Raw genomic sequence first — 26796 nt, 5'->3', positions numbered from 1 at the left:
TTCGACCAACTTCCCAAGTCTTCTCGGTGGGAAGCGAACTCACTGCTCCCAATTCGCTAGATAGGAATATTACTGAACATTGGTAGTTGTCTACAAAAAATGCAGGATTTAGCTAGTTTTTGTAAATTACTGTTCGAGCCCAGTAGAAAAATGTATGCTGAGGATGTCAGACTCTGATTTATAATATAGCTAGAAAATAAGTTTAGTTTAAAAATGTTATCATTTTATTTTCTTCTAATTCAACTGACTGCATTCAAAGATGCAACAACAAAAAAGTCAAATGTATCGTAAATGGCCGCACATGGGTCATTAATCAATTACGTAAAACAATTAAAAGCGACATCATCGATGTCGTGCAAATTAAGCAGATGGACGAACGCCGTAGCGGAACCAAACCTTTCCATGCCTCACGAACCCAACATCGTTCAGAACACGCATACGTTCGATGAATCCTTTCCAGCCACGACCCAATCCGTTAACTTCGAACAAGTTCTCCGCATAACCACGAACGATCTCGTCGGGATTGGAATGCATAAGCTCGATGAAATATGTGCAACGACGAGCATGTTCACTAAAAATGATACGAAAATTACCTTTTTTGTTACTCTTTATTTAAGATTAAGTAGAATTACCTGGTGTTGATGATACGAGCCGGGAATATGTAAGCACTGAGCAGGATCTTATTGAACTCATCGCGTTCAAATTTTATTTCCATCTTCCATTCATTACCATTGAAATCGATAACATTAGGAGAGACGAATCCACTCTTAGGTTGTTTCTGAATGTTGCCGTATTCCAGAGCGAAATATCCGACTGAGAAGTTCTTCCTGTAACGAGCAAATGCAATTCTAAGTATTACAGTCAACACTGGTCATCAATATAAAACTTACAGACTATCTGTATTCGCTTTCAATGCGTCAAGGGATTCTCTCGACGCGTTCATTAAGGTTTTCATTTGATCCATGGAGTTTTTCATCATTGTAACTTCTTGTTTGTAATGATCATGGGCTTCAATAACATTCAACGGTTCAATAGCGACACGGAACTCCATTGCATTATCCTCCAAGAAGCCTCCCGAAGATACTAGCTCAATATCCGCCAGTTCGAATTGTGTCATCTTTCGTTGAATAACGAACCGTTTTCGGAGCGATTTGGAAATATCGTTATTTGATATTTCGGTAGTCACTTTGAATTTATGGCTGAAATCAAAAATTAATGTAACAAAACAGAAAATTGTGTCTTTTTTGTGTGCCTAAGGCATGAGGGAACCGAATGTATTTTGTTAAAATTTAAAGAAAAATTGTGCTCGTTACAAAGTTTACAACTACTATTGAATCAAACGGCAGCACATGATAACTCAGTACAGTAGCATGTGCGAAAGAACTTAAAACTATTAAAAAATTGTTTTGACTCGTTTCAGGTTTAGTATTAACGTTCAACCGGCGGCAATTTCAAAAACTGGCAATTTTCGTTTAAAAAAATATGTTTTTGGGCAATTTTTGTTGTTGTTTTGATCTTGTTAAAACGATGTTTCACTATATATTTCAATCACACCGTTTAAAACATTCAAATTATCTTCAAAAACAAGCGAAAGTATTTAGACTCGGTTGAGTATTCATGAAGAGTTCAGTTTTTTTTTATAAAAAGAAGCAAATTTTTAAGGAAGTTACATTTTACAAAAACTAGTTTTGATTGTAAATAAGTTTTCTGTTCCACTAACCTTTCATAAGTTTTATTTTTTAAAGATTGGTGCTAAAAGTTCTAAAATTGGTTGAAAATGACAGTTGTGTAGAATGAAAGGTTAAATTTTGAGGTTTCTCTTTTACCTAATGTGATTTAAATTCAGAAGAGCGAACCAACTTTTGTTTTTATCTATGTTAAAGACCATAAACCGAAACTCCCATTCCACCATAACTTTGAACATTATATACGAGCAATTCTCGCTGAAACCAGGCCGCCATCGGCACCCATCGTTAGAATTCCAATTTTATGTCTCTGATCGCTAGCTTTCGATAAAACTTAAGGGTGGTCCTTTTTGTTTTCTCAAATTGGTGGACCCCTCGTACGCCAGCTAGCTAAACAGTTTGCAAAAAAGCCCATTTTTTGATAAATCTTGGGTATTTCTTCACGTGATATGTCTCATATTTCCCTTGGAACACATACCAAACTTAATAGCATCGTATAGAGAAAGGATATAGCTTTCATTTGAAGTTAAAAAAAATCCGGCGGCCATCTTGAATTTTGTTAGAAAAATCGTTTTTTCACCATTAGCGCACCGCTCGTTTTGAATTCTGAGATCACCATCAGAAAGCTGAGGAAAAATTGCGTAAGATAGGCTACAGAAACTAGGTGTGCAATGGTATTTACCCTATGAAATGAACGATTTTCTAAAACATGTTCCACGATTTTGACGTATATGGCGAGTGCAATCAATGCAAACATCATTTTTGGTACAACAAAGATACAAGTTTTCAATAGTTGGTGTATTTTTCGAGTCAGATGAAGAATAGGAGTATTATTTTGAGTGCAAAAATCTAGCGGCCATCTTGGATTTTGACGCCATCTTGGTTTTAAGTAGTAGAATGAGTTTTCACCTTGATAACACTCAACATGTTGAATTTTAATGCCACCGTTACACTTACTATTCTTCTTGTTCTTCTTTTTCCTGACGTTACGTCCCTACTGGAATAGAGCCAGCCCCTAAGCTTTAAAAATAAATTAACAAGTAGAATTTTTTAACGCTTATTTGCCACCTGAATGATTGTTCTGCATATCTGCGAGTTGAAAAATAGCATTAATTCTTTCATTTATTTGGTCTAAAACCATTGATAGAAATGAACAATCTGTTGAACAGCTAAAATAAGATAAGAAATAAAGAATCTGTTTGTTTTTTAACGGAGATCTTTGATTAATTAAACATGAAGAGCGCTGAGATGGTAAAAAATCATTCTACTGCTAAAAACTAAGATGGCGTCGAAATCCAAGATGGCCACCAGATTTTCCAAACTCAAAATGATTCACCTGCGTTTCGGCATTACGTCCACATTAGAACAAAGCCTGCTTCTCACCTTTCAATTTCGCTATTTTTCACATGCTTGTTGGGTGTTAGTAAAAACAATACTTTATGATTCAGAAAATCAAGGATTTTTGTTGCTTAAAAATTTAAGATTTCCATTCTAAATTAATGCACTTTTGGAAATGTTTTACGTTAAAACTACAGATATTACCACAAAACTTACTAATGTCCCAACGCACAATTTATAAACTTCATTCGATGACAAAAAAAGCATATGGTAAAAAAAAATTGTTTATTTCAATCAATGTTTTTGGACGGTTTTTATTCATTAAATTTATTTATTCATAATAACTGAATTCAAAGATAAGTCGAAGAATTATTCTGTTATTAAAAATCGTATTATAAAAGAAAATTCCTATTTAATAACCTGTATTTATAACTAATAAAGCTGAGTATCAGGCTCGGTTCCACAAGGGATGTAACGTCAGGAAAATGAAGAATAATAAGAAGAAGAGTATACGTAACCTTGTTTTTATTGGTAACCTCTAAATTCGACATGCTGAGTGCTATCAAGGTGAAAAATTCATTCTACTAGTCAAAATCAAGATGGCGTCAAAATCCAAGATGGCCGCCAGATTTTTTCACTCTAAATAATACTCATATTCTTCATCTGACTCGAAAAATACACCAACTATTGAAAACTTGTATCTTTGTTGTACAAAAAATGATGTTTGCATTGATTGCACTCGCCATATACGTCAAAATCGTGGAACATGTTTTAGAAAATCGTTCATTTCATAGGGTGAATACCATTGCACACCTAGTTTCTGTAGCCTATCTTACGCAATTTTTCCTCAGCTTTCTGATGGTGATCTCAGAATTCAAAACGAGCGGTGCGCTAATGGTGAAAAAACGATTTTTCTAACAAAATTCAAGATGGCCGCCGGATTTTTTTTAACTTCAAATGAAAGCTATATCCTTTCTCTATACGATGCTATCAAGTTTGGTATGTGTTCCAAGGGAAATATGAGACATATCACGTGAAGAAATACCCAAGATTTATCAAAAAATGGGCTTTTTTGCAAACTGTTTAGCTAGCTGGCGTACGAGGGGTCCACCAATTTGAGAAAACAAAAAGGACCACCCTTAAGTTTTATCGAAAGCTAGCGATCAGTGACATAAAATTGGCGGCCTGGTTTCAGCGAGAATTGCTCATACTTACCTTGTAATAAGCGGTATGCTTACGTTTGGAGCAACTTTGAGACAAAGTATATCTCCTTTGCTCAAGGACAATTTCCAAGATTCTCCGGTACTGTCATCGATGATTACGTTCAGCATTTCCTGTTTTCCATCGACCCAATCAACTTTGTAGGTCGTCATTTTTGTAGCCGGGATCAGTTCACTGCAAGTGCAAATAAAAGTTGCCATGAAAGGTTTACAATATGTGCCTACTTACTAATCGCATTTTCTGGAATATGTTTTAAAATAGTTTTAAAATGAAATTATTTGAGCTGTTTAGTGGAATATCTAATTGCAAACCGGCTACATTTGACATAATCCTTTCCCAGATAATAAGTGGTATCTGAGGATTTAATCAGAAAAGATATCTAATCACATTAATGCGGCTGATGTGTGCACCGAAAATCCCCATGACTGGTGGAACGAGTGGAAGCGAAGATGTCAAATCTTCCGTTACCTTTTTAACAAAAGAAAAACTTATCATGCTGTTTGACAATAATTTTAAGTCAAAACTAGTCCGTGATATGCTTTGAGAGCTTTGAACGACCAATAAACACACACAAATTTAATTCTGAGACAAATTTTGATTTTCTATTAATAAGGGGAAAAAGACATTTTACATATTTGCTACATTTGGCTTGAATGCCATCTTTATGATTTTTTTTTGTATGGTATTCAGTTGGAGCTGCCTGACAGCTTAACTTGTCAAGGCTGAACTCTCGGTCTGGCTTTTGCCAAGTTTCCTCTCTACCAGGACCAATACTCAGACGGACTAGGCTATGGTGCCCACATGAACACTGTTTTTTTATTAGTATTGTGACGTGATAGTTTTTGAAAAATACCCATATTCCCTTGCTTCTGAGAAAAGGAAGCATTGTGAACATCAGCAGCTCCATCAGAACTTGTTTGAAATAGTAGTGTAGTAGTGTCATTACTAATACTGTCTAGTCAAAATGGTTTTGAATAATTTGTCATTTAAGTGCTATTCTGATTACCGTAATCCGGGGTAACATTGATCATTTTTCTGAATGTTTCTACAATATTTCGTTTGAAAATGCAAATATTGCAGGTTTTATATTTTTAAAACAAGTACTGCCACCCATAGCTCGAGACTATATACTGTATTTTGTTTATTGAAAGATTTAAGCATGTTAAAAAAAATGTTTTAGGTGATTTTTTGATTTAGTTGATATGGGGTAACATTGATCACCTATATAAACAACGTTCGGTAATACTAAAAATGTCGTTACTTACTTAAATCATGGCCCCTGATGCCGAATATGAAGACCAAACGCTTACAAGTCATTTACTTTTTGAGTTATTTTAAAATTAAAAACACCTTGAACCACGGAATACGCCTAAAGGTAGGCAATTTCCTAAGGGAATTTTACATTCCTAACAGTAATTCAGTAATGTTGTCTAATTGAGCATTCTTATAAGAGTTTTGACATCGGAATCGTTTTCGGCAATGTCATTTTTAGTAAGAACCACATTTTGCTTGCTTATATCGTTTGTAGAACTTATGTGAGACATGAATCTTCGGTAGTGTCATCCTTAACAATTAAAATCATTATTTCGAAAAGTTGACAAATTCACGCATTAGGTAAACGCAATATTCACATAAATATTAACTTGTATTAGCTTATAAATATAAGAAAGAGAAGCACCATTCATGATTTGAAAATGTTTCATCAATAAATGATAATACGAACTTTTGATTAGGTGAGTCATTCCGATCAATGTTACCCCGCTGATCAATGATACCCCGGACTACGGTACTCCTGTCTTTTACGTAAGATTAGAGGCCTAAATGTCAATGGGTTACATACATGCCAGGGGCGACTCGTAACCTCACTTTCTACCTGTTCTACGATACTAAAAAATTATATTTTGGCAGATTTACAATCAAATGCAACAGTTAAATGATTGAAATCAACTATTTTAGTTATTCTTTAATTAATAGATGCGCATTTCTTGTGAATATTCATGAATTTATAAACGTAGAACAGGTAGATTTGAGGTTAGGGAATCGCCACTGATACATGCCCTGATTCGCTACTCACCACCTGGTAACGCACATATGCTAGTGTCTATGCACGAAAAATCGCTAAAAGGTAACGCAAAAAATATTTGTATGGCGAAATGCATCTACCGAATTATTTCTCAAATTGGGAACTATTATCGAAAAAATATTTGGTATCAATTGTGCGTCATGATGATGGCTATCATGCCTACCAAATATTTTTTCGATTAAATCTTCCATTAACAAGATATTTGAAGTTAGATGCCTTTCCCCATACAAAATAAAACGAGAAAACTCCTGCTGATCAACTGTGGGCAAGAGCAAAGCAGGTAATCCATTGTCGTGAAGTCTTAACAAAATTAAGCTGTTTAGTAGTAGTTCTAGTTAATTTCATTTTTTATTGTTAAAAGTATTTATTGGTCATTACGTTCATATGGGGGGTCGGTAGCCTTGAGGTAACGCTGTCGCTTCATAAGCGGAAGGTCATGGGTTCAATTCCCAGCCCCTCCACAGAAAAACCCGTCCAGCCACCAGAAGACGCCGCACCGTGCTCTGGGGAGCACATCCATCCTTCGTCAGTATCAGATGGTGACTGAGACAAACTGACCCACTTCGCAGGCAGCTTAGCCTCAAACGACTCAGGAACACGGCAAAACGAACCACCGCAAGAGCAATGGACAAACAATGGCTTATGGAAATCGATTGGACTTACAGCAGAGCACTCTCCTACCTGCTCGGTGTAGAAGAGAGTGAAAGCAGATGTAAATATAGATTAGTTAAAAATAGATCTGTATCGGTAAAGAAGATACAGATCAACTGATTCCGGCACAGTAGTGGCCACAAGCACGGAGCGCCTTTAAAAAAAAATACGTTTATATATCCTTGAAGAAAAAAGTCACTTTCCTTGCCTGCTCAACTATTTCTCGAACCTAGCAAGTGAACCGCTCTCAGCGTCTTACTTTCCATAGTCACTTTTAAGTGAATATTTAAGAGTAAAGTTACCTTAGGCTTCTATAACAGTCTCCTACAAGATTCACTTTTCGGTGGCAAATGCAATGCTTCACAACGCCTACTTTCTACTTGTAAATTTTGCGAAAATGAAGCTGGAATTAGATTATTTATACCGTTGTTACAAAAGAGGTATTTCTTTTTATGGCAATGTAAAAACCATATTAAAATAAGATTGTCGCCACTGATTTGTACTCAGTGAATCTACTAGCCATTTTCCTCAGAGTAATATTCCCTACGTCGTATATGATAACGATGTGTCTAGCTAGCTAATAGTAAGAGTGGCTACGGTTCATCCTGGTTAGCAAAAGGCAAACTGATCGTTACCAATAGTATTAATGGCCACTTCGAATACACCCGATTCTGTTTTTGTACGATTTTTTTTTTACACGGCCGTGCAAAAAAAAGTTTCCATATATTTTTTTTCGCCAAAACCTTAATTTTGCATGAAACGTCGAGAAATGGTGTTACTTATTTTGCACGGTTTTTGAAATTTTGAACTGAAAACTTTTTTTGCACGGTACGCATCCCCCGTGCAAAAACAGAATCGGGTGTAGATTAATTATTTGAAATGGGCATCAATTCTATCAATGACGCAGAATGGTTTCCATCATATGGGCTAATGGATTATGCCCTCCCATCGCGGCAAGGTCGCATATCCAAGGGGAGGGCCAAAATTCTACCAAAATTCTTCTGAAAGTTATATCAAATATTCTCCTTCCACCTATCCCAGGAAGACGTGAAGCTGGCAGTTGAGTTCCGCCGGGATTTGTGGCTTCGCCATCAGTCGGCAAAAAACGACAAGGCTTTCTCAAGTACGGAAAAAGACGGATGAGATCCGCAAAGGCACTACCATAGAAAAACACCACAGCTGGCTTTCTTCTTCGTGGTAAAAATCGGATAACTAAAACAAAAACAATATTTTTGACAGAGTAAATGCTAAGTTCGAAATTCCAACTTACTCTGAGTAAAGTATCGTTTTATTCATATGGTTTTGAGTAAATGCTCAGAGACTTTACTTTGCTAATCGTGTTGAGCATGAGCAAGTACTCGGTTTTATTCATATGACCTAATATCCTCAAAGTTTACTGCACTTTTGGTATGTGTTCCGTACGGAACGTGCAGAAACCCCACGAGAAGAAATAATTAACCAACGTAGCACAACCCGCATTAGCAACAGAAACAACGACAACCGCAAACATAGCCGAAATGCAGAACTCACACAGTTCAAGCCCCCGATGAGTCCCACCCTAACGACGCCACTGAGAGTGTGAGTTCCATCCACGACCGTGATTGTCAACCGTGAGTGCCGCTAAGCGATTCGCGCCGTCATCATCGTCATCATCATGGCACTCACCACAACAACAGCGAACCAACGAGTGCAAACGCGTCGCGAATGTTCCACGCGCGTCTGGAACACGTGTCGGGGTTGCGCGAGAACTTTCTCGATGTACTCAGTACGAGTATAAATACACGGAGGGAAACGCTTGCGGATCAGTTTTATTTCAACCGTCGCGGAATTTACATCCAAGTGAAGAGTAAAAGTAATGTAAATAGTAGAAAGTGCAGAGAATAAAGTGTAGTGTGTAGTAGTGTGAAAAGTAGTGGTGTGTTTCCTTTCATCCGCCCCGAAATACAGTCCACCCCGACCCGACCGGAGTTGGCCACGGGTTAACGCGCCAACATAGTGGTCCTTCGAGCCGGATCCAGTGCCGCCCCACCGCCGTAGGAAAGGATTACGCACCACCGCTACCCGACACGTTTGCGTGGCACCCTAGCCAAAACGTGCACCGCCCGAGAATAGGAGAAGCTACTACTGCTACCGCCGCCACCGTTTGTGGATTACCGAGCATTCGTCGCCCAAGGAGAACTCTACACCGCCGTTCCGACCCGACACGCTGTCGTTACCCGCAACGCTGTGTGTTCCAACAGAAGATCGTCTACTATGACACCACCGAAGACCAGATCGGCTGCAAAGGCAGCAGCTGAAGCCGCTTCCAATTGGGAAGTCACCACCGATGCCGAGACGCTGAAGGAGCTTTCGTCGCTGTCCCGCCAACGTGACCAAGTGAGCCTGAAACTAACGAGAGTGGAAAGGGCACTTGTCGCCGCTCGCAACCAGGTTAGTCCTTCCCAGCTGAGGACATTCTTGAAGAACATCGACGACGCCTACAGTGAATTCAGCACAGTGCACAGCAAACTGATCGCCATCATTCCCGACGAAGCCTTCCGCCAGCAAGAGGAGGTTTATGTGTCGTTTGAAGAACGATACAACTACGTCCGCACGACCATCGACGAGCTGATGCTGGCAAACGAGATGAACTCCGTCAGAGCTCCAGTGCCACAGCCACAAGTGATCGTGCAGCAGCAACCATTGAAGGTTCCGATCCCCACCTTCGATGGATCGTATGCCAACTGGCCTAAGTTCAAGGCCATATTCCAGGACCTGATGGTAAACTCAGGCGATTCCGATGCCATCAAGCTTTACCATCTTGACAAGGCGCTTGTTGGTGAAGCATCAGGAGTTCTAGACGCGAAGGTCATCAGCGAAAGGAATTACCTGCAAGCATGGGCCATCCTCACCGAAAGATTCGAGAACAAGAGGATCATCGTAGAGACGCACATTCGTGGCCTATTCGACATCCAGAAAATGGCTTCTGGATCCTGTAAGGAGCTTCGACGGCTTCACGACGAATGTACCCGCCATGTCGAAAGCCTGAAATACCTCGAGCAGGAGTTCTTGGGTGTTTCCGACATGTTCCTAGTCCACATTCTGACGTCCGCGATGGATCAACCAACAAGGATGGCATGGGAGGCCACACAGAAGAAAGGTGAGTTGCCGACATATGCGCAGACCGTCTCATTTCTTCAGACCAGATGCCAAATGCTGGAGAACTGTGAGATGGTATTCAACCCAGACACAGAGCGCTCACCCAACCAATCAGCACCGAAGGCTTCCAAAACGATTGCATCCGATTCGACCCTACGAGCAGAATCAAACGAACCTCTCAGAAGAAGTGTTTGTGACTTTTGCCAAGGACCTCATCGCAACTACCAATGCAGTACGCTTGCGAAACTGCCGATAGTTAAGAGGATGGAAAAGGTATGGACAACTGGTGCCTGCTTCAACTGTCTTCAAAAAGGGAACACTTCCAGCGAGTGCTCTTCTCCGAAGGTGTGCCAGAAATGCCAGAAGCGGCATCATACACAACTCCACAACGACGAACCAACGCAAGGCTTGAGAAACAACGTGTCCTATCCAACGATCGAAACCCGATTACCCCCGAACCAGAGCACGGTGTCCACCAGTCCAGCAGTGTCGAGTGAAGACTCAAGACCATCGCTTCAATGCAACTACGTCGATTCCTCCAAAACCGTGTTTCTACAAACCGCAGTCGTCAACGTTATAGACCAGCACGGCCGACCGCTGCCATGCCGTGTTTTGCTAGACAGTGGTTCACAAGTGAACTTTATCTCGACCGATTTAGCGAACCGTCTAGGCATAGAAAAGCAACGTGTCAGCATCCCGATTCGAGGTATCAGCAACGTCCGAACTAATACTCAGGAGAAGGCTATGATAGAATTTCGATCCCGAATAACCGACTACCGAGCTAGAGTGGAGTGTTTAGTCGCGCCAACCGTGACAAGCTACATTCCGTCAACATCAGTTGATATTTCAACGTGGAGTTTTCCAGTCGGAGTCTGCCTTGCTGATCCAGAATTCCATAAACCCGCCAAGGTAGATATGCTGTTGGGCATCGAATTATTCTTCGACCTTCTGCGACCAGGAAACATCAAACTAGATGAGGACTACCCCGAACTACGAGAGACACGACTAGGATGGGTTGTCTCTGGTGTGTTCCGAGACAGATCTATCCTTGAGGAAGCTCAACATGCATTCACTGCTGTTGTAGACAGTGCCAACCGATCGAATCAACGATATCCGTAACCTAAGAGAAATTCGACTCCAACCACACGCATCAGGAGAGCGCCAAGCGTGCATGTGATTTCAACCCGAGAACCGACAAACATCAACCGACGACCTCTCCGAAACATCGCACGTAAGAAGAGTGAGTGTTATCCAGCCACATACAAGCCGTCACGAACCAATCAAACTCGAGGAAATGAGGATTTTATGCGCCGCCATCCAAGCCTGGTCTTTTACCCACGAATACGCCCCAAAGGTTTCGACACTCGAACATTCGATTCAGCGACTACCCATAGAAGAGCAGCACCGTTAAGTACCACGAACAGGCTGTTGAACTTCGTGTCAACCGGGGGGAGTATGTTCCGTACGGAACGTGCAGAAACCCCACGAGAAGAAATAATTAACCAACGTAGCACAACCCGCATTAGCAACAGAAACAACGACAACCGCAAACATAGCCGAAATGCAGAACTCACACAGTTCAAGCCCCCGATGAGTCCCACCCTAACGACGCCACTGAGAGTGTGAGTTCCATCCACGACCGTGATTGTCAACCGTGAGTGCCGCTAAGCGATTCGCGCCGTCATCATCGTCATCATCATGGCACTCACCACAACAACAGCGAACCAACGAGTGCAAACGCGTCGCGAATGTTCCACGCGCGTCTGGAACACGTGTCGGGGTTGCGCGAGAACTTTCTCGATGTACTCAGTACGAGTATAAATACACGGAGGGAAACGCTTGCGGATCAGTTTTATTTCAACCGTCGCGGAATTTACATCCAAGTGAAGAGTAAAAGTAATGTAAATAGTAGAAAATGCAGAGAATAAAGTGTAGTGTGTGTTCACGCACAACGCGAACAGTGTGCAACATTTCAACCCTGATCAGTTCAGTCATAGTTTTCACCATCTTGTTGATCCTGTCTATGTAATCCATTCCCCCCTAATCCCATTCATGTACAGCAAACACATAACTAACCTCGAGTCGCCGCGAGTATTTCGGCTACCACAACTAACAAGCACCCTTTCCTACCTGAACCTCACACACACACACACTACTTCACGCAACCCGACCGACTAGCTTGAGCTCTCCATCATCACACCACCCGGACCACCGATTGCAGCATCCAGTACATAAGACAGTGGAAATTTTCCACCGAAGCCATTTCACTGTGCATGCAATGAGTCCTTCTACCTGCAGCCTACTTAAGGAGCTTGCGTGCACAGATGTATTCATTCAGTATTCAGTTTCTAACCGTTGTATGGCACGCGAATAAACCGTCGAAGTTCGAAAACCAATATCAAAAGTGTTTCCCTCACCGAAAGCAGCCCAACCTAGAAGTCCTTTTCAGGACTGTTGTTAAGAAATCATTTTCACAGTCTGAGCTATCGACACCCAGGCATTCCTTCAGGAGAAGGAATTGGCCGATCATCCCTGGCATTCCGAAGAGGAATTGGCCGCCGAAGCAGGGATCCTTCAACCGAAAGAATTGCCCTCGTCAACTACTGTCCGTGATCGGACAGTGTGTAGTAGTGTGAAAAGTAGTGGTGTGTTTCCTTTCATCCGCCCCGAAATACAGTCCACCCCGACCCGACCGGAGTTGGCCACGGGTTAACGCGCCAACAGTATGAATAAAAAGCATTTCGAACATGCAGTACTTACTGCTTTCGAACATAAGCTTTTACTACATACGGGTAGCAGTGACAAAGATGGTAACGATGAAGAGAAATCGATGAATGCTGATAATTCCTGATGAAAAATCAATGATGAAATCAAGCGTGTGCTAGAATAAGGGCGTAAGTCGCATGATCGATTTCTCTTCGTCGATCCTCTCTTCTGTGAATAAAGGTGACAAGACGCGGGTTTGTCATCATTTTTTCACCTAAGGACGCAAGATTGCATCGCTGCCTAGCGTCCTAAAGTGAAAAAATACTAACAAACCCGTTCCTTGTCACTTTTATTTACAGAAGAGAAGATCGATGAAGAGAAATCGATCATGCGACTTACGCCCTTATTCTAGCACACGCTTGAAATACAGTTAAATCACCAGTCACCGTGCGGCATCCATTCACCGTGCACAATCCTACAGAATATTCATACAATCTTCACAAATTATTCTTTTGTCAGAAAAATAAGATAAAACTGATGGAATGAAGTAATTTTTGTTACAAAGCATTTTGAAAAACGTAGTTTATGTAGTCAAAATCATGTGAATCCTGTTTGATAATGAGATTTTTCAACACTCTTAGTAGAAACGCCAAATATTCCCATTTTTCATTTTAACGATAGAGCATGAAATTTTTCAAAATTTCGACAAGTTTTCGCTGTGGATACTATTAGTAAGATCTATTTCATCGTATGAGCAATTAGATTTTATGCAAATTAGAATTTTTTATTGTGTTTCAGTCGAAACCCAAATGCACGGTGAATGGATCCTTTTCAATATATATGGTTCCTATTACCGTGCATTAGTGTGGCATGAAATTTTTCGGTAGTATTAGAGTTATTGTTGTGTCGTCATTAAACTACTTCATATTTAGTTTTTGAGTGAACATGGAATTGTATGGACAATACAGTCAAACCTCCTATAACGATTTTAATAAAAAAAATAATTATTTAGTCAATTTTTAAACTTTTTATGGTTTTGATTGTAAATAAAGATTTGAATACTCTTAAAAATGAGTGCGCACACTACTAGCAACTAGAGATGGTTGGGTTTCATATTTTTCAAACCCGAACCCGACCCGTACCCGACTTATTTTATTTCTTCAAACCCGGACCCGACCCGAACCCGAGATAATAATTGAAAAACAAACCCGTACCCGACCCGAACCCGAAAATATTTTGCTGTTTAAACCCGAACCCGACCCGAAACCGGAAAATTTTTTGTAAGAAAAACCCGAATAAAACCTGCGTTTGATAAGATGGTAAATTCTTCGTTTCTGATGCATAAGGAAGCTTTAAGGTTTTTACTCTGTTCACAATTCTCACCAAACCCGACTTTTTTCAAGCCCGAACCCGATAATTTTGAAGCCTTCAAACCCGACCCGAACCCGAAAAATTTCAAATTTTCAAACCCGAACCCGACCCGAACCCGTCGGGTTCTAGTAGTGGTGCACTAGTGTGCACGGTAAATGGAGACATAGAACGGTACGAGGCGACCTTAACATGACATTTTCTAAAATAATTTTTGAGTATTTTTTTGTTATGCATCACTTGTTTTTGATATTTTTACGCTACTTAGAGGTATTCTAGTACGCTTCAAATTATTTGGAAAAGTTATATAATTTTTTGAAGTGCATTTTTTTCTTAAATGCACGGTGAATGGTAGCTTGACGGTACTGTTTTCTCTCGTGAGTTGCGAAAAATGAGTTTGATGGCGTGTTGGGTCGTACAACCGGAATGTTTGGGAACCTATGCTGCCGTGAATCACAAGTCAGTCCCATCTGTAAAAAGTAGGCATTGAGAAAATGGAGTGTGAAGTTTCCAAACTCGTTTTCCATACGAATATTCAAAAAATTCCAGCGGATTGGAACATGTTCAAATCCTCATGAAACTTTCTGTTCACTACGATATCTTTCTGAGAAAAATATAAAAATGATCAGAACACGGTTCATTTTTGTGTTACACGGTACAGAAATCTGCAGTGGGACTGATTTGCGGTTACTTTTCATTATGGGACAATTTGACTTGCTGTTTTTTCTTACTTTTTCGGAACAAAACTTATTATCTCATTAGGGCAGCTGAAAGAGCATTGGAAGATGGGTTGAAAACTGAACTCAACTCAATTTTGATGAAAATGCAGATGGGACTGACTTGCGATTCTGGGCAGTATGGTCTAATAAAGTTTTCATTCAACTTACCATCCAATGTCGTAATGATCAATCAAATCCGCCGGAAGCTGCCGACATTGCTCCAAAACCTTGTCGCACTGTTCATTGAACCGGTCCTGCTGTTTGATGAAGCCAAAATGTCCCAACGCTTTGATCTCATCCTGGATCTGCTTCACCAGCGCCCTCCGATCTTCCGGGAGATTGATTCGTTTTTCCAGCTCTTCGCGTTTTTCGTCCACAATTTCCTGTACTTCCATTTTGGCCGCATCGTGAATGGCTTTCAGTTCGGCCAGCATGGCATCGCCAACGGTTTTGATCAGGTTCAGATTTTTCTTGGCCATTTCCGTGTGTTTCTCAATCTCTTCGATCTGTAGACCGATTTTGGCAATTTTGTCATCTGTTACGCCAATTTTCTCTTGGTAAACCGCTTCCATACGATCGAATGGGTGTCTTTTGTGGTCGGTTGCTTCAAGGATGCATTCCGAGCAGATCTCCGTCTCGCAGGTCAAACAGAAAAAGGCCAATTCTTTGCCATGCCCGGAACAATTCGGAGGCATCTTTGGAAGCGCTGATTTATCCGCACATTTTGAACAAATTCTCTCCAAATTGATGCATTTCTCACAGAAGTATTCGAAGCAGTTGCAACACAATTTGGGCTTTTCCACATCCAGATTGCACGCCCCGCAGGTGCTGTCCAAGTTGGACAGTTTGCGTTTTGAATTACGTTTTGGGCTGTTTTCTGGGCTTACTTGGGATTCTTCCGGAACCGATTCATACTTGATGGGCGACATCTGCGTGGGACTCGGACAGTAAGTGTCGGAAGATGGGGGATAAATCAACGGAGACAGCGGCGGAGAATTCATGGTAAAACGATTTATGTGAACCAACAACGAAAACGAAATCGGATTTAAACTATTTACACGGGTACACTTTTCACAAAAAGTAACTGTTTAACGCTTTAAAACAAAATTTTTATGTTAAAATCACATAACATCTGAACAAACAAGAAACTGACCGGCAACTGGTTGGTGGTTGAAAACGAACTACCAACATGACGAAAATGGCGCGGTATGTACCAGGGTTGCATCTCGTAATGAAATTGAAAACAAAAAGGGTAACGCGGGCTCTGAGTAGAGATCTTTCAGGGTGCTTAAGTATTTAATCCCGCCTTTTACACCACGGTGGTTTGCGAATACCCTTTAAAGCGAAGTATTTATGCACTTCAACAGAAAAGTAATCGCCTATCTCGTTGCGTGGGAAATTTCTTGCAAGAAATGCTCAAGAAAAGCATTTTTCTTTGATCGCAGTACGCAGTTGAAAAGAAATGTCAATTCAAATGGTGCTCACTGTAGGAAATTTCTTGACCATTTCTTGAGCACAAATTTTTACTTTTCTTGAGCGGAACAGCATACTTAGCTTAAGCTAAGTATGCTGTTCCGCTCAAGAAAAGTAATAATTTCTGCCCAAGAAATGGTCAAGAAATTTCGTACAGTGAGCTCCATTTGAATTGACATTTCTTTTCAACTGCGTACTGCGATCAAAGAAATATGCTTTTTTTGAGCATTTCTTGCAAGAAATTTCCCACGCAACGAGATAAGCGATTACTTTTCTGTTGAAGTGCATACTTCGCTTTAAAGGGTAAAAATTCACCCATTTCCGCTAGAAGTGCCTCCGCCACATTTAAAGCTAAGTATGCTGTTCCGCTCAAGAAAAGTAAAAATTTCTGCGGAAGAAATGGTCAAGAAATTTTCTACAGTGAGCTCCATTTGAAATGACATTTCTTTTCATCTGCGTACTGCGATCAAAGAAAAATGCTTTTCTTTACCATTTCTTGCAAGAAATTCTCCACGCATCGAGATAGGCGAATACTTTTCTGTTGAAGTGCATACTTTGCTTAATGAGTAAACACGGTTTACTCTTTAAAGAGTAAAAGCGGTTTCTGTCAATGGATGGGTATTTTTACCCCTCACGGTCGTTTGCGATTACCCTTTCATGGGTGAAAAAATACCCATTATCGAATAGCTTCCAGATCTGTCAAAACATGGGTGAATTTGAAAACTCGAAAAGAGTAAAAAAATACCCATTTTTTAAAACCATTGTCGATCTCATAAATGGGTGAAAAATAGTTATGAAAAGTGTGCATCAATTTGCGGAGAATTTTCGCGCTTCTTGATTCTTAGTGAATTTCTCATATCATCTGTTTTATTAAGTCCTGGATATTCCATAAAAACGGTGAGTGATGTTTGTTTGGAATATTTCTTCAAATAATTAAAATTGTATATTTTTGTTTATGAAATTTCTGAAATTTCAGAATACTTGGAGAGTTGCACCGGCTTGGCATCGCCTTTCATTCCGGCGCAATGTTACATCCATACGACAGCAATAAAAAGTGCTTAAATATAATTCCCGTATGTTCCATTTGATAAAATAAACCAAAACTATAATTTCTCAATTGTTTTACTTAACGAAAACGTGAATAATCTTAAAATTTATGATTGTCCTCTCATCATTCTCGAAATGGGTAAATTTTCACCCATTTTTCAATGCGGGAGCGTTTAGCATAAAGGGTAAAAAATTACCCATCTTATGACATAAACTGACTTTACTCTTTAATGAGTAAACCGTGTTTACCCATTAAATGTGGAGAGGCACTTCTAGCGGAAATGGGTAAATTTTCACCCATTAAAGGGTATTCGCAAACGACCGTGCTTGTAAAGATGTCGAATGTTTTACAAAATGGGTAAAAATTTACCCTTTTTGTCAAAAATATTTTGCTGGGCGTTTCAATGCACTTCAACAGAAAAGTAATCGCCTATCTCGATGCGTGGGAAATTTTTTGCAAGAAATGGTCAAGAAGAACATTTTTCTTTGATCGCAGTACGCAGTTAAAAAGAAATGTCATTTCAAATGGAGCTCACTGTTCTTGACCATTTCTTCCGCAGAAATTATTACTTTTCTTGAGCGGAACAGCATAAACAAATACTTAGCTTGAGGTATTGCGCATTTCCTTCACCACTGGACTATCGCAGCATTTTTTACAAGTGCGGAAATGCTAATAAAAGTGCGCGATTGCATCAAATCGAGTCGGTGTCTTCAGCGGGGTTATTCCTCGAAGTCCAAACAACAACCCCGCTGAAGACATAGAAATGATTCGATGCAATCCCGCACTTTTATTCGCATTTTCGCACTTATGAAGCCGCACTTCGCAGTCCAGTAGTGAAAGAAATACATAATAAAATGGTAATTTTTACCGCACATTTTTTTTTTTTGATTGAAGTTAAGTATGCTGTTCCGCTCAAGAAAAGTAAAAATTTCTGCGGAAGAAATGCTCAAGAAATTTTCTACAGTGAGCTGCATTTGAAATGACATTTCTTTTCAACTGCGTACTGCGATCGAAGAAAAATGCTTTTCTTGACCATTTCTTGCAAGAAATTTTCCACGCATCGAGATAGGCGATTACTTTTCAGTTGAAGTGCATACTTTGCTTGAGTGTAGGCAAGTTGTACCCGCCTCACGCACGATATTTTGACGTCTGCTAATTTGTCATTCTATTTTGCCCGCCTCATTTTCAGCCGCAGAATCAACACAAAACGCCGAACTGGATGCTTGATTTTCTTGTCGTGAAAAATACTTTCCATTTAAATTCTTTATTGCTTTATAAAAACGTTTTAATTTATTGAAAATTTATTAACTGGTGTTAGAGCAACAGTAACATTATGGATGACGACGCGGAAACCTACAAACTTTGGCGGATTCGCAAAACAGTTATGCAGCTCAGCCACGATAGAGGTTATCTGGTAACACAAGATGAATTGGATCAAACATTGGAGCAATTCAAGGAACAGTTCGGCGATAAACCCAGGTACCTACCTAAATGTATAATATTATGAAAATCCTAGAGTTCAAATAATTATGACAGGGCTGGTCCCTTTTTAGAGGCTTAGTTTATATTTTAATGGGAGGTCTCTTAAGTCAACCAAAATAGTCTTTAAAGTCACTATTTTCCTTCTTGTAATGAATTCTAATTCGAAACATTTAACCAAGGATTACTCTTAAGATTATTCAAACTCCATGATTTCGTTCAGAGATTTTCCACCGATTTTTCCTGTAGTTACTCTAGCGCTCAGGCTCATTTTTCAACCGCCTGTATTTCTGATCGGAGATAGTTATCCGAATCGATTTGTGTGCTATTCATGATAACTTTAGGGGTAGTTTAGCCTCCTGACGAAAGATTGTACGAAGTTTGTTGCATTTAGGAGATCCCGCACTATAGCCATCAGCAAATCTTCCAAAGATTCCAACGGATTCTCTTCCAATCAAAGAAATCCCCAAGGATTTATTCCAGATTTTTTGAAGAAGTTCACTAAAGATTTTTCCAGAGACTACTAAAAGAATTCCTCACTGTAGAATCGTAGATTTTTTCGATTCTTTTTCCAACCATTTTCACATAAATTCCTTCGTGATTTATGTACAAGGCTGGTAGCGAGTCACTTTTAAGTGACTTGGTCACTTTTTTTAAGCCTGTCACTTTAAAGTCTCTTTTTTGAAGCAATTTCAACTAAAGTCACTTTTTTCGTCAAAAAGTCACTTTTTTCAACTATTTTGAGCTAAATTTTCGGGAGAAAATTATGAATCGGCCTTTTTTTAATTAAGCCTAAATTTTATGTTAGGTTATCACCAGACAACTTCATGTCAGTCTCAAAATATTGGTTCATGGTTTTCTTGTGAAAAAAGCTTGAAAAAAAGTTTATCTTTCATGGCGTTCCACGTAGTCTGTAATAGTATCTAAGGTATTATTAGTATACTGTTAGTTAATTGGTATAAAACTAAAGGTTTAAATGTTTAGTACTTCTTTTAAATATCTCATGCATTCCATTCTAATAGATTGTTTATATCTTTTGATCGATAATTAGATGTTTATCTTCTATTGTCGAACACTGCGTTTTTAAATATGCATCATTATTATTCCTTTTGTCTTCGAAATTCGTTTTATTAACCAATCCATTTTGGTATCAAGCACATTGGCGCTTTGAAATTTTACAAAATCTATAATACTTGTTGAATACTTCAACACTAATCACGGTTTTAAAGTATTTTTTATTGCACAGTTTATTACAATTCTACCGACTATAACCTCCATGTCAAGTGTATCATGAAAGTGTCCAAGTAATTTTGATTGGAATATTAGAGGCTTAGTGCTAATTCAACATCATAACTCAGAAGAACAGCCTTTTAAACCTATTATCTTTATACTAAATGTCGATTCGGCCAAACGTACCTCCCATTAAATTTACTGATGGAAAGTTTCATTGGCGTAACTTGAACTCAAATCTAGAGGGGGCTTGGCTTGACTCTTCTGACCGAAAAAATCTCCTAAGTAAGGTGTATAATTAGCATGAGAGTTAAACTTTTCTAGGGGGGGCTTGAACTTTTCTAGGGAAGTCTAAGCCCCCTCTAGCCCCCCCGTTTTTACGCCAATGAAAAGTTTCAATGTCACTCAGGCTATGTCAAGCATTTGTTCTCTTTTAGTCGGCGTTCGAAGGACGCGTCTGTGAGCAGGCTTGAGAACTGTGATCACAATTTGCCACAGTTCATCGATTCTGCCAGTCAACCAAAACACAAAGCATCAGCAGCATCAATTCCAGGGGGGTGGCATGAGCCAATTTTTACCAACCCAACAAATTCAACATGGCGACCAGTGTTCATGTTTTGATTATTTTTGTAGGGACAAAACATATGTTTTTATTGATTGGATATATCAATGATACCTCGCTGATACGTAAAACACTAAACAAAATGATGAACTAATGAAAAGCGTCCCCAAATACGACGATTCAATGTGATATGTTTAATTGCCAGAATCTAGCACTAGCAGCGTATGAGCCGTATACTCGAAAATCAGGAGCAAGGCTAGGGCAAACCGACCAGAAAGTGGGTACCAAAACGCGAAGTACCAAAACGATGTGAGGAAGAGCCGAAATGTATGCAGGATGACAGCCGTGTCGGTCCACTGATCAATTCCATCAAGTGTTGCGCTGCCAACGGTTCACACACTGCTTGACTGTTTTTGTCTCTCCACTATGACCGTTTTCGGGCAGCCATCTCGAGGTGAATGATTGAAAAAATGTTAAATAATTCAATCGCTAATATTTCGCTTGTGTTTTCAACTAATTGAAATCTATTAGCTCTAACAGCAAGAGCACAATCATTCCGTTGCGATACATATAAACAAGTTCAATTTCATGCTGCCTTTATCGAGCAAAAATGCAAAACCCCGAAAACCGGAAAAATCGCGTCACCACTGTGCTCAAGTCATTTCGCATTAGGGTTTGAAAAAACGTTGCGAAGAAGAAGATTACAGTTTTGAAGAGCCGTGACATTTTTTTGTTTTGAACGGTCATGGATTGCTTTGGATTTTGTATGCTTTGGAATTGTACATTTCTCATCCCTGTCTGTGACACATTGGTTTTAAGCAGTATTTCAATTATATTCGATCTTATATCATCATTTCTAATTCGAAATATTGATTAATGCCCAAGTATTACATTTTCCGTAATTTCACAAATGTTCAAAATTTTTATTAAAATTTAAAAAAATATAGACACAAAATTTTGAAAAGATTGAAAATCTGCTAAAAAAAAATTTCCGGTTTGGAAAAATTGTAATTCATTCTTTTGTTTGAAAACTGAAAATAATTTTTCTGTTTGAAAAAAATAAGGAAGTACAATAAAAAAATAAATATGGTGCTCAATTTGTAACAGTAGATCATTTTGAATATTTTCTATCATATTGGATATTGATCGTAAAACAGTGTAATAGAATTGCAATAAAAGTGATTACGATTATATTTTCAAGTCACTTTTAGTCACTTTTTCGAGAGTCGAAAGTCACTTTTTGGTCACTTATTTCTCAAATCTGGTCACTTAAGTTACTTTTTTCAGTACATCTTTTTGCTACCAGCCCTGTTTATGTATGGCTTATCTCCGGAAATGCTTGAAAATTCTTCCAAGGATTCGATAGCAACAAATCTGAAATTATACTTTTGCCGAAAGCTTTTCTCCGAAAACCTTACACATCTATTTTTCCAGATATTCTTTCAGCCATTGTCATATTGTCTCCAAAATTCATCCAGGATTTACCCCAGTCATTGCTTCAAAAATTATACTAAACAATCAACAAAGGATTCCCCATTAAGTTCCTATACAAATTTCTCTAGGAATTTCTCCGTCCAAATATTTATCGAGAAATTTGTTAAAAAATTGTTTGACAATTTCTTTTTTGAAGAAATATTAGGAGGAATTTCTGGAGTTAATTCTGAAGACATCTCTGGTTGAAATGCTAAAGAAATCCTGTACAACAATAAATTACTTGTTGAATTCCCGAAGAGTGGTCTCTATTTTATTAACGAGATATTAGCCCTGGGCAGTTCATCACGGAACCAACGGCTTAACTAGGAAGTCGTCACTATAACGTTTCGTCATTAGTGACTATCTCGGGGATGGGATTCGATCCCAGGTCCTCGGCGTGAGAGGCGTGTGTTCTAACCACTACACCAGGTCCGTCCCCTTGATTCCCGAAGATGTCAACGGAAATCCTAGATAAAATCCTATAAAAATCATTTGATGAACTCCTGAAGAATTTTCCTGAGAGATTTCTAAAAGAATTTAGAAATTGGTGGATCTTTTAAACAATTTCTGGGGTTACCCTTAGAAAAATTTCAAATGTAGAAGATATCTATAAAACGAAATTCTTGGAGGAATTCCTTTGCAAGCTCGTAAAAGAATCACTAAATGAACTTTTGTTGAAATTATAAGAGTAATACCTGAGGAAAGTTTGTTTATATATTATACTATATATACTTAAAGAAATATCAGGTGGGAATGTTTGACAGATATTCATAAAAACTTTTTTCTCTTAATTCCTGTTTGTTTGTTTATTCGTTTTCTATGTTTTTACTCGATCTCTTTTTGGTTTCATTTTCCAGGCATGAGGTTTCTAAAGTTCCTATTCTTATCCGCTACAAGTCCTGAGAATCAATAAATGTATCCTTTGGCCAAATATTTCAAAAGTAGATTTTTTTCAAATATATTTGATTTTCCTTGTCCTGATAAAGAGTGTACACTGATAGGATACCGTGATCAATAAAATTAAATTACAATTACAATTACAAATACTTGAATTAGTTTCTAATGAAATCCCTGACAAAAAAAACTTGAAAAATGCATACAGTAATACGAGATATTTACTCGTAATTTCCAACAAAATTAAAATATTTATTCATAGAAAAATATAGCTTATCTATCTAAAGAAGATTTCTAAAGTTTCTATTTATAAGACACTTAGTCACTACCAGCCCTGTTATGATACAAAATTATGTACTTTCAGCGAGAAACGGCCAGCACGTTCGGATTTAATTGTGCTGGTGGCGCACAATGACGATCCGACGGATCAGATGTTCGTGTTTTTCCCGGATGAACCGAAGATTGGCATCAAAACCATTAAGACCTACTGTACCCGAATGCAGGAAGAAAACATTCACCGGGCTATCGTGGTGGTCCAGGCCGGTATGACTCCGTCCGCCAAGCAATCGTTGGTTGATATGGCACCGAAGTATATTCTGGAACAGTTCTTGGAATCTGAACTGCTGATTAACATCACCGAACACGAACTGGTTCCGGAACATGTGGTGATGACCCCGGAGGAGAAACAAGAACTGCTAGCTCGGTACAAATTGAAGGAAAACATGTTGATGAGAATTCAGGCCGGTGATCCAGTAGCTCGTTACTTCGGCTTGAAACGTGGCCAAGTGGTGAAGATTATTCGGCCCTCGGAAACGGCCGGGCGCTACATTTCCTACCGATTGGTGTGCTAATTTTAGGTTGATAGTATTCTTAAGGAACATGATTTTTCATTTAAATTACTGAATAACAATATTTTTCAAAAATAATTCTCGTTTTCTTCTTTCTGATATCACGATCAAACTAGAACAAATCTAGCTGTGAAGCTTAATCGAAACCTAAATTGCGTTATTTCTTGTTTCCAACCATTTTGTTTTGCACTATTAACTGATTCTGGTAATTTTGACTTCTATATGTATTTTCCACAAAGTTTGTTTTCTTGACTTGATAAAAAGTGTAAACTAATAAGTTACGGTAAAAAAAAAACATTACAAATGTGCTTATTCTGCGCGGCATGTGAGTCGAGACAAGTCGCTCGCACCGCGAGTAACTGTGCTTATTCTGCGCGGCGTGTGAGGTGACACGAGTCGAATGAGGTGACAATGTTAATCAAATGTGCTTATTCTGCGCGGCGTGTGAGTCGAGACGACTCACCGCGAATGACGTGAGACGACTAATGTTAATCAAATGGGAGCTAGTCGACAATTGTCACCTCATTCGACTCGTGTCACCTCACACGCCGCGCAAAATAAGCACAATTGATCAGTTGTTTTCGATATTCGCCAGAAATTTTACTTAAATAGGCAAATGTTGCATATTTTGTATTATTAAAACGAGTACTAGCCCCCGCCGCTCGTGACTGTAAAATTTATTTTGTTTTCTGTAAGTTTTAGGCAAGTTAAAAGAATGTTTTAAGCAATTTTTCGATTTAGCTGATATGGGTTAACATGTATACTGCCCATAAAAGCATAACTGTCCCATATGGATTATCGAACCAAAACTTTTTTTCATCGTAACATGTATATACCATGCCTATCAAAATTTACACACTTTGTTTGAAAATGTTGCGGAAAAATATGAGCTTGGTGCTATTGGAGATTCAAGCCGCAGGGAAAAGACTTTTCCGGGAGAAAATAACTTGACACGTGTTCTAGTTAATGGTCGAACTACTAATGAAAATTTATTACAGGTTCATATTCTACAAGGGTGGTTGCTATGGAATGTACATAGCAACGGAATGATGTTGAATATATCAATGATTGCTTCGATTGCTTCAACACTCCTCCTCAACATCATGTGGTAGAATCCCTATGGCTTCTCGCAGTTGCTGTAGCTTCACCGCTCCCAAAGGCTTGGTAAGAAGATCCGCTTCCATCTGCTCCGTAGGACAGTACCGAATTGATACGATACCAGCCGACGCCAAATCCTTCACAAAGCAGTACTTGGTGTCGATGTGTTTTGATTTCCGAGAGATCCTATCCGCTGCTACGAGTGCAATGCAGCTCTGGTTGTCTTTATTGATCACTATGGGCAACGCCAGTTGCTCGCCCAAGTCGTCTACCAGTCGACGTACCCACTGCAGCTCTTGCAAACATTCCGCTAGAGCGATGTACTCCGCTTCAGTGCTGGACAGGGACACGCACGTTTGCTTCCTGCTTCCCCAGCCAACGAGTCCGCCACCGAACTTGAAAATATAGCCAGTGTTGGACTTCCTGTTGTCTACTTCGCCAGCCCAGTCTGCATCCACGAAGCACTCCACTTGAAGGTTGTCACCACCACCCAGATGGAGCTCGTAATTCTCGGTGCCTTTAAGGTAACGTAGCACCCGCTTTGCCTCGTTCCAATCCGCCGTGGTTGGTTTCGTAACCCGACGCCCGAGTATCGAAGTCGAGATTGCAATGTCCGGGCGCGTATTGACAGCGATGTACAACAAAGCACCGATCAAACTTTGGTACTGTTGCCCATCTGCCAATAAGTCGCTATCCTCAAGCAATCGAAGCAATCATTGATATATTCAACATCATTCCGTTGCTATGTACATTCCATAGCAACCACCCTTGTAGAATATGAACCTGTAATAAATTTTCATTAGTAGTTCGACCATTAACTAGAACACGTGTCAAGTTATTTTCTCCCGGAAAAGTATTTTCCCTGCGGCTTGAATCTCCAATAGGTTATGGGCCCAGCACGCTTCCACTGCGCAACAACGCTTTCACGGAGAACGACCATGCTTGGTAGTTCGAATTGTTCAATTCCACAATTTTCGCCCACTCCATCGCTTCGAGAAAAAACAGCAAACTCTTCACGCTTCAATTTTCCGATCAGGAGCTTCCGGCTGGGCCAATAACCTAATGGAGATTCAAACCGCAGGGAAAAGACTTTTCCGGGAGAAAATAACTTGACGCGTGTTCTAGTTAATGGTCGAACTACTTATGAAAATTTATTACAGGTTCATATTCTACAAGGGTGGTTGCTATGGAATGTACATAGCAACGGAATGATGTTGAATATATCAATGATTGCTTCGATTGCTTCAACAGGTGCAGTCCCATATTGAAAAATAAAGGCATAACTGTCTCTATATGAACTTTCAACCCAAGTTTATATATTTTGCTGATTAATAGAAACAAAATATGTAATCTGTGCGGTGGTGCTAAATAAATAAGGCATGCGGAAATGTATTAGAAAATTATAAAAATTTATATGAAAAAACAAACTTCAAACTTTGAGCGCTATTTTCTCAATTCCTACTTATTCCATATGGGACAGTTATGCCTTTATGGGCAGTATATCAGTATCACCCATGTAAACAATGATCGATAATGTTTAATGTAGTTAGGTACTGGATACTAGAGATGGTCGGGTTTCACATATTTCAAACCCGAACCCGACCCGTACCCGACATATTTTATTTCTTCAAACCCGGACCCGACCCGAACCCGAGACAATAATTGTAAAGCAAACCCGGACCCGACCCGAACCCGAAAGTTTTTCGTTGTGTAAACCCGAAATTTTTTTGTAAGAAAAACCCGAATAAACCCGAGTTTGAAAAGATGGTAAATTCATCGTTT

At 39.4% G+C, this 26796-nt stretch overlaps 2 protein-coding genes across 2 annotated transcripts; one reads left to right on the top strand and one right to left on the bottom strand.

Moving 5' to 3' along the window:
* Positions 1–206: 206 nt before the first annotated feature.
* On the bottom strand, positions 207–16114 carry LOC5574367. Its single transcript, XM_001661353.2, has 5 exons — positions 15078–16114; positions 4239–4418; positions 891–1199; positions 633–827; positions 207–571 (listed from the first exon to the last, which is right to left on the bottom strand). Exons 1-5 carry the CDS (start codon positions 15908–15910, stop codon positions 361–363), a joined length of 1728 nt encoding a protein of 575 aa, XP_001661403.1. The 5' UTR covers positions 15911–16114; the 3' UTR covers positions 207–360.
* Positions 16115–18603: 2489 nt separating this feature from the next.
* On the top strand, positions 18604–23994 carry LOC5574369 (DNA-directed RNA polymerases I, II, and III subunit RPABC1). The gene is made up of 2 exons (XM_001661354.2): positions 18604–18909; positions 23433–23994. The coding sequence occupies exons 1-2, from the start codon at positions 18764–18766 to the stop codon at positions 23917–23919; spliced, it is 633 nt and encodes a 210-aa protein (XP_001661404.1). The 5' UTR covers positions 18604–18763; the 3' UTR covers positions 23920–23994.
* Positions 23995–26796: the final 2802 nt, after the last annotated feature.

This window comes from Aedes aegypti, chromosome 2 (assembly GCF_002204515.2).
Source record: "Aedes aegypti strain LVP_AGWG chromosome 2, AaegL5.0 Primary Assembly, whole genome shotgun sequence".
Classification (NCBI taxonomy): Eukaryota; Metazoa; Arthropoda; class Insecta; order Diptera; family Culicidae; genus Aedes; species Aedes aegypti.
This window is presented reverse-complemented; position numbering and strand designations above follow the sequence as displayed.

What these genes read in the sequence shown, in the direction of transcription:
- LOC5574367 (XM_001661353.2), bottom strand. Translation starts at nt 15,910, where the DNA reads ATGAATTCTCCGCCGCTGTCTCCGTTGATTTATCCCCCATCTTCCGAC. An exon ending in AAAGCGAATACAGATAGTCT is followed by an intron (nt 828 to 890) that starts GTAAGTTTTATA and finishes TGCTCGTTACAG; the next exon opens with GAAGAACTTCTCAGTCGGAT. An exon ending in GCTCGTATCATCAACACCAG is followed by an intron (nt 572 to 632) that starts GTAATTCTACTT and finishes TATCATTTTTAG; the next exon opens with TGAACATGCTCGTCGTTGCA.
- LOC5574369 (XM_001661354.2), top strand. Translation starts at nt 18,764, where the DNA reads ATGGATGACGACGCGGAAACCTACAAACTTTGGCGGATTCGCAAAACA. An exon ending in CAGTTCGGCGATAAACCCAG is followed by an intron (nt 18,910 to 23,432) that starts GTACCTACCTAA and finishes ATGTACTTTCAG; the next exon opens with CGAGAAACGGCCAGCACGTT.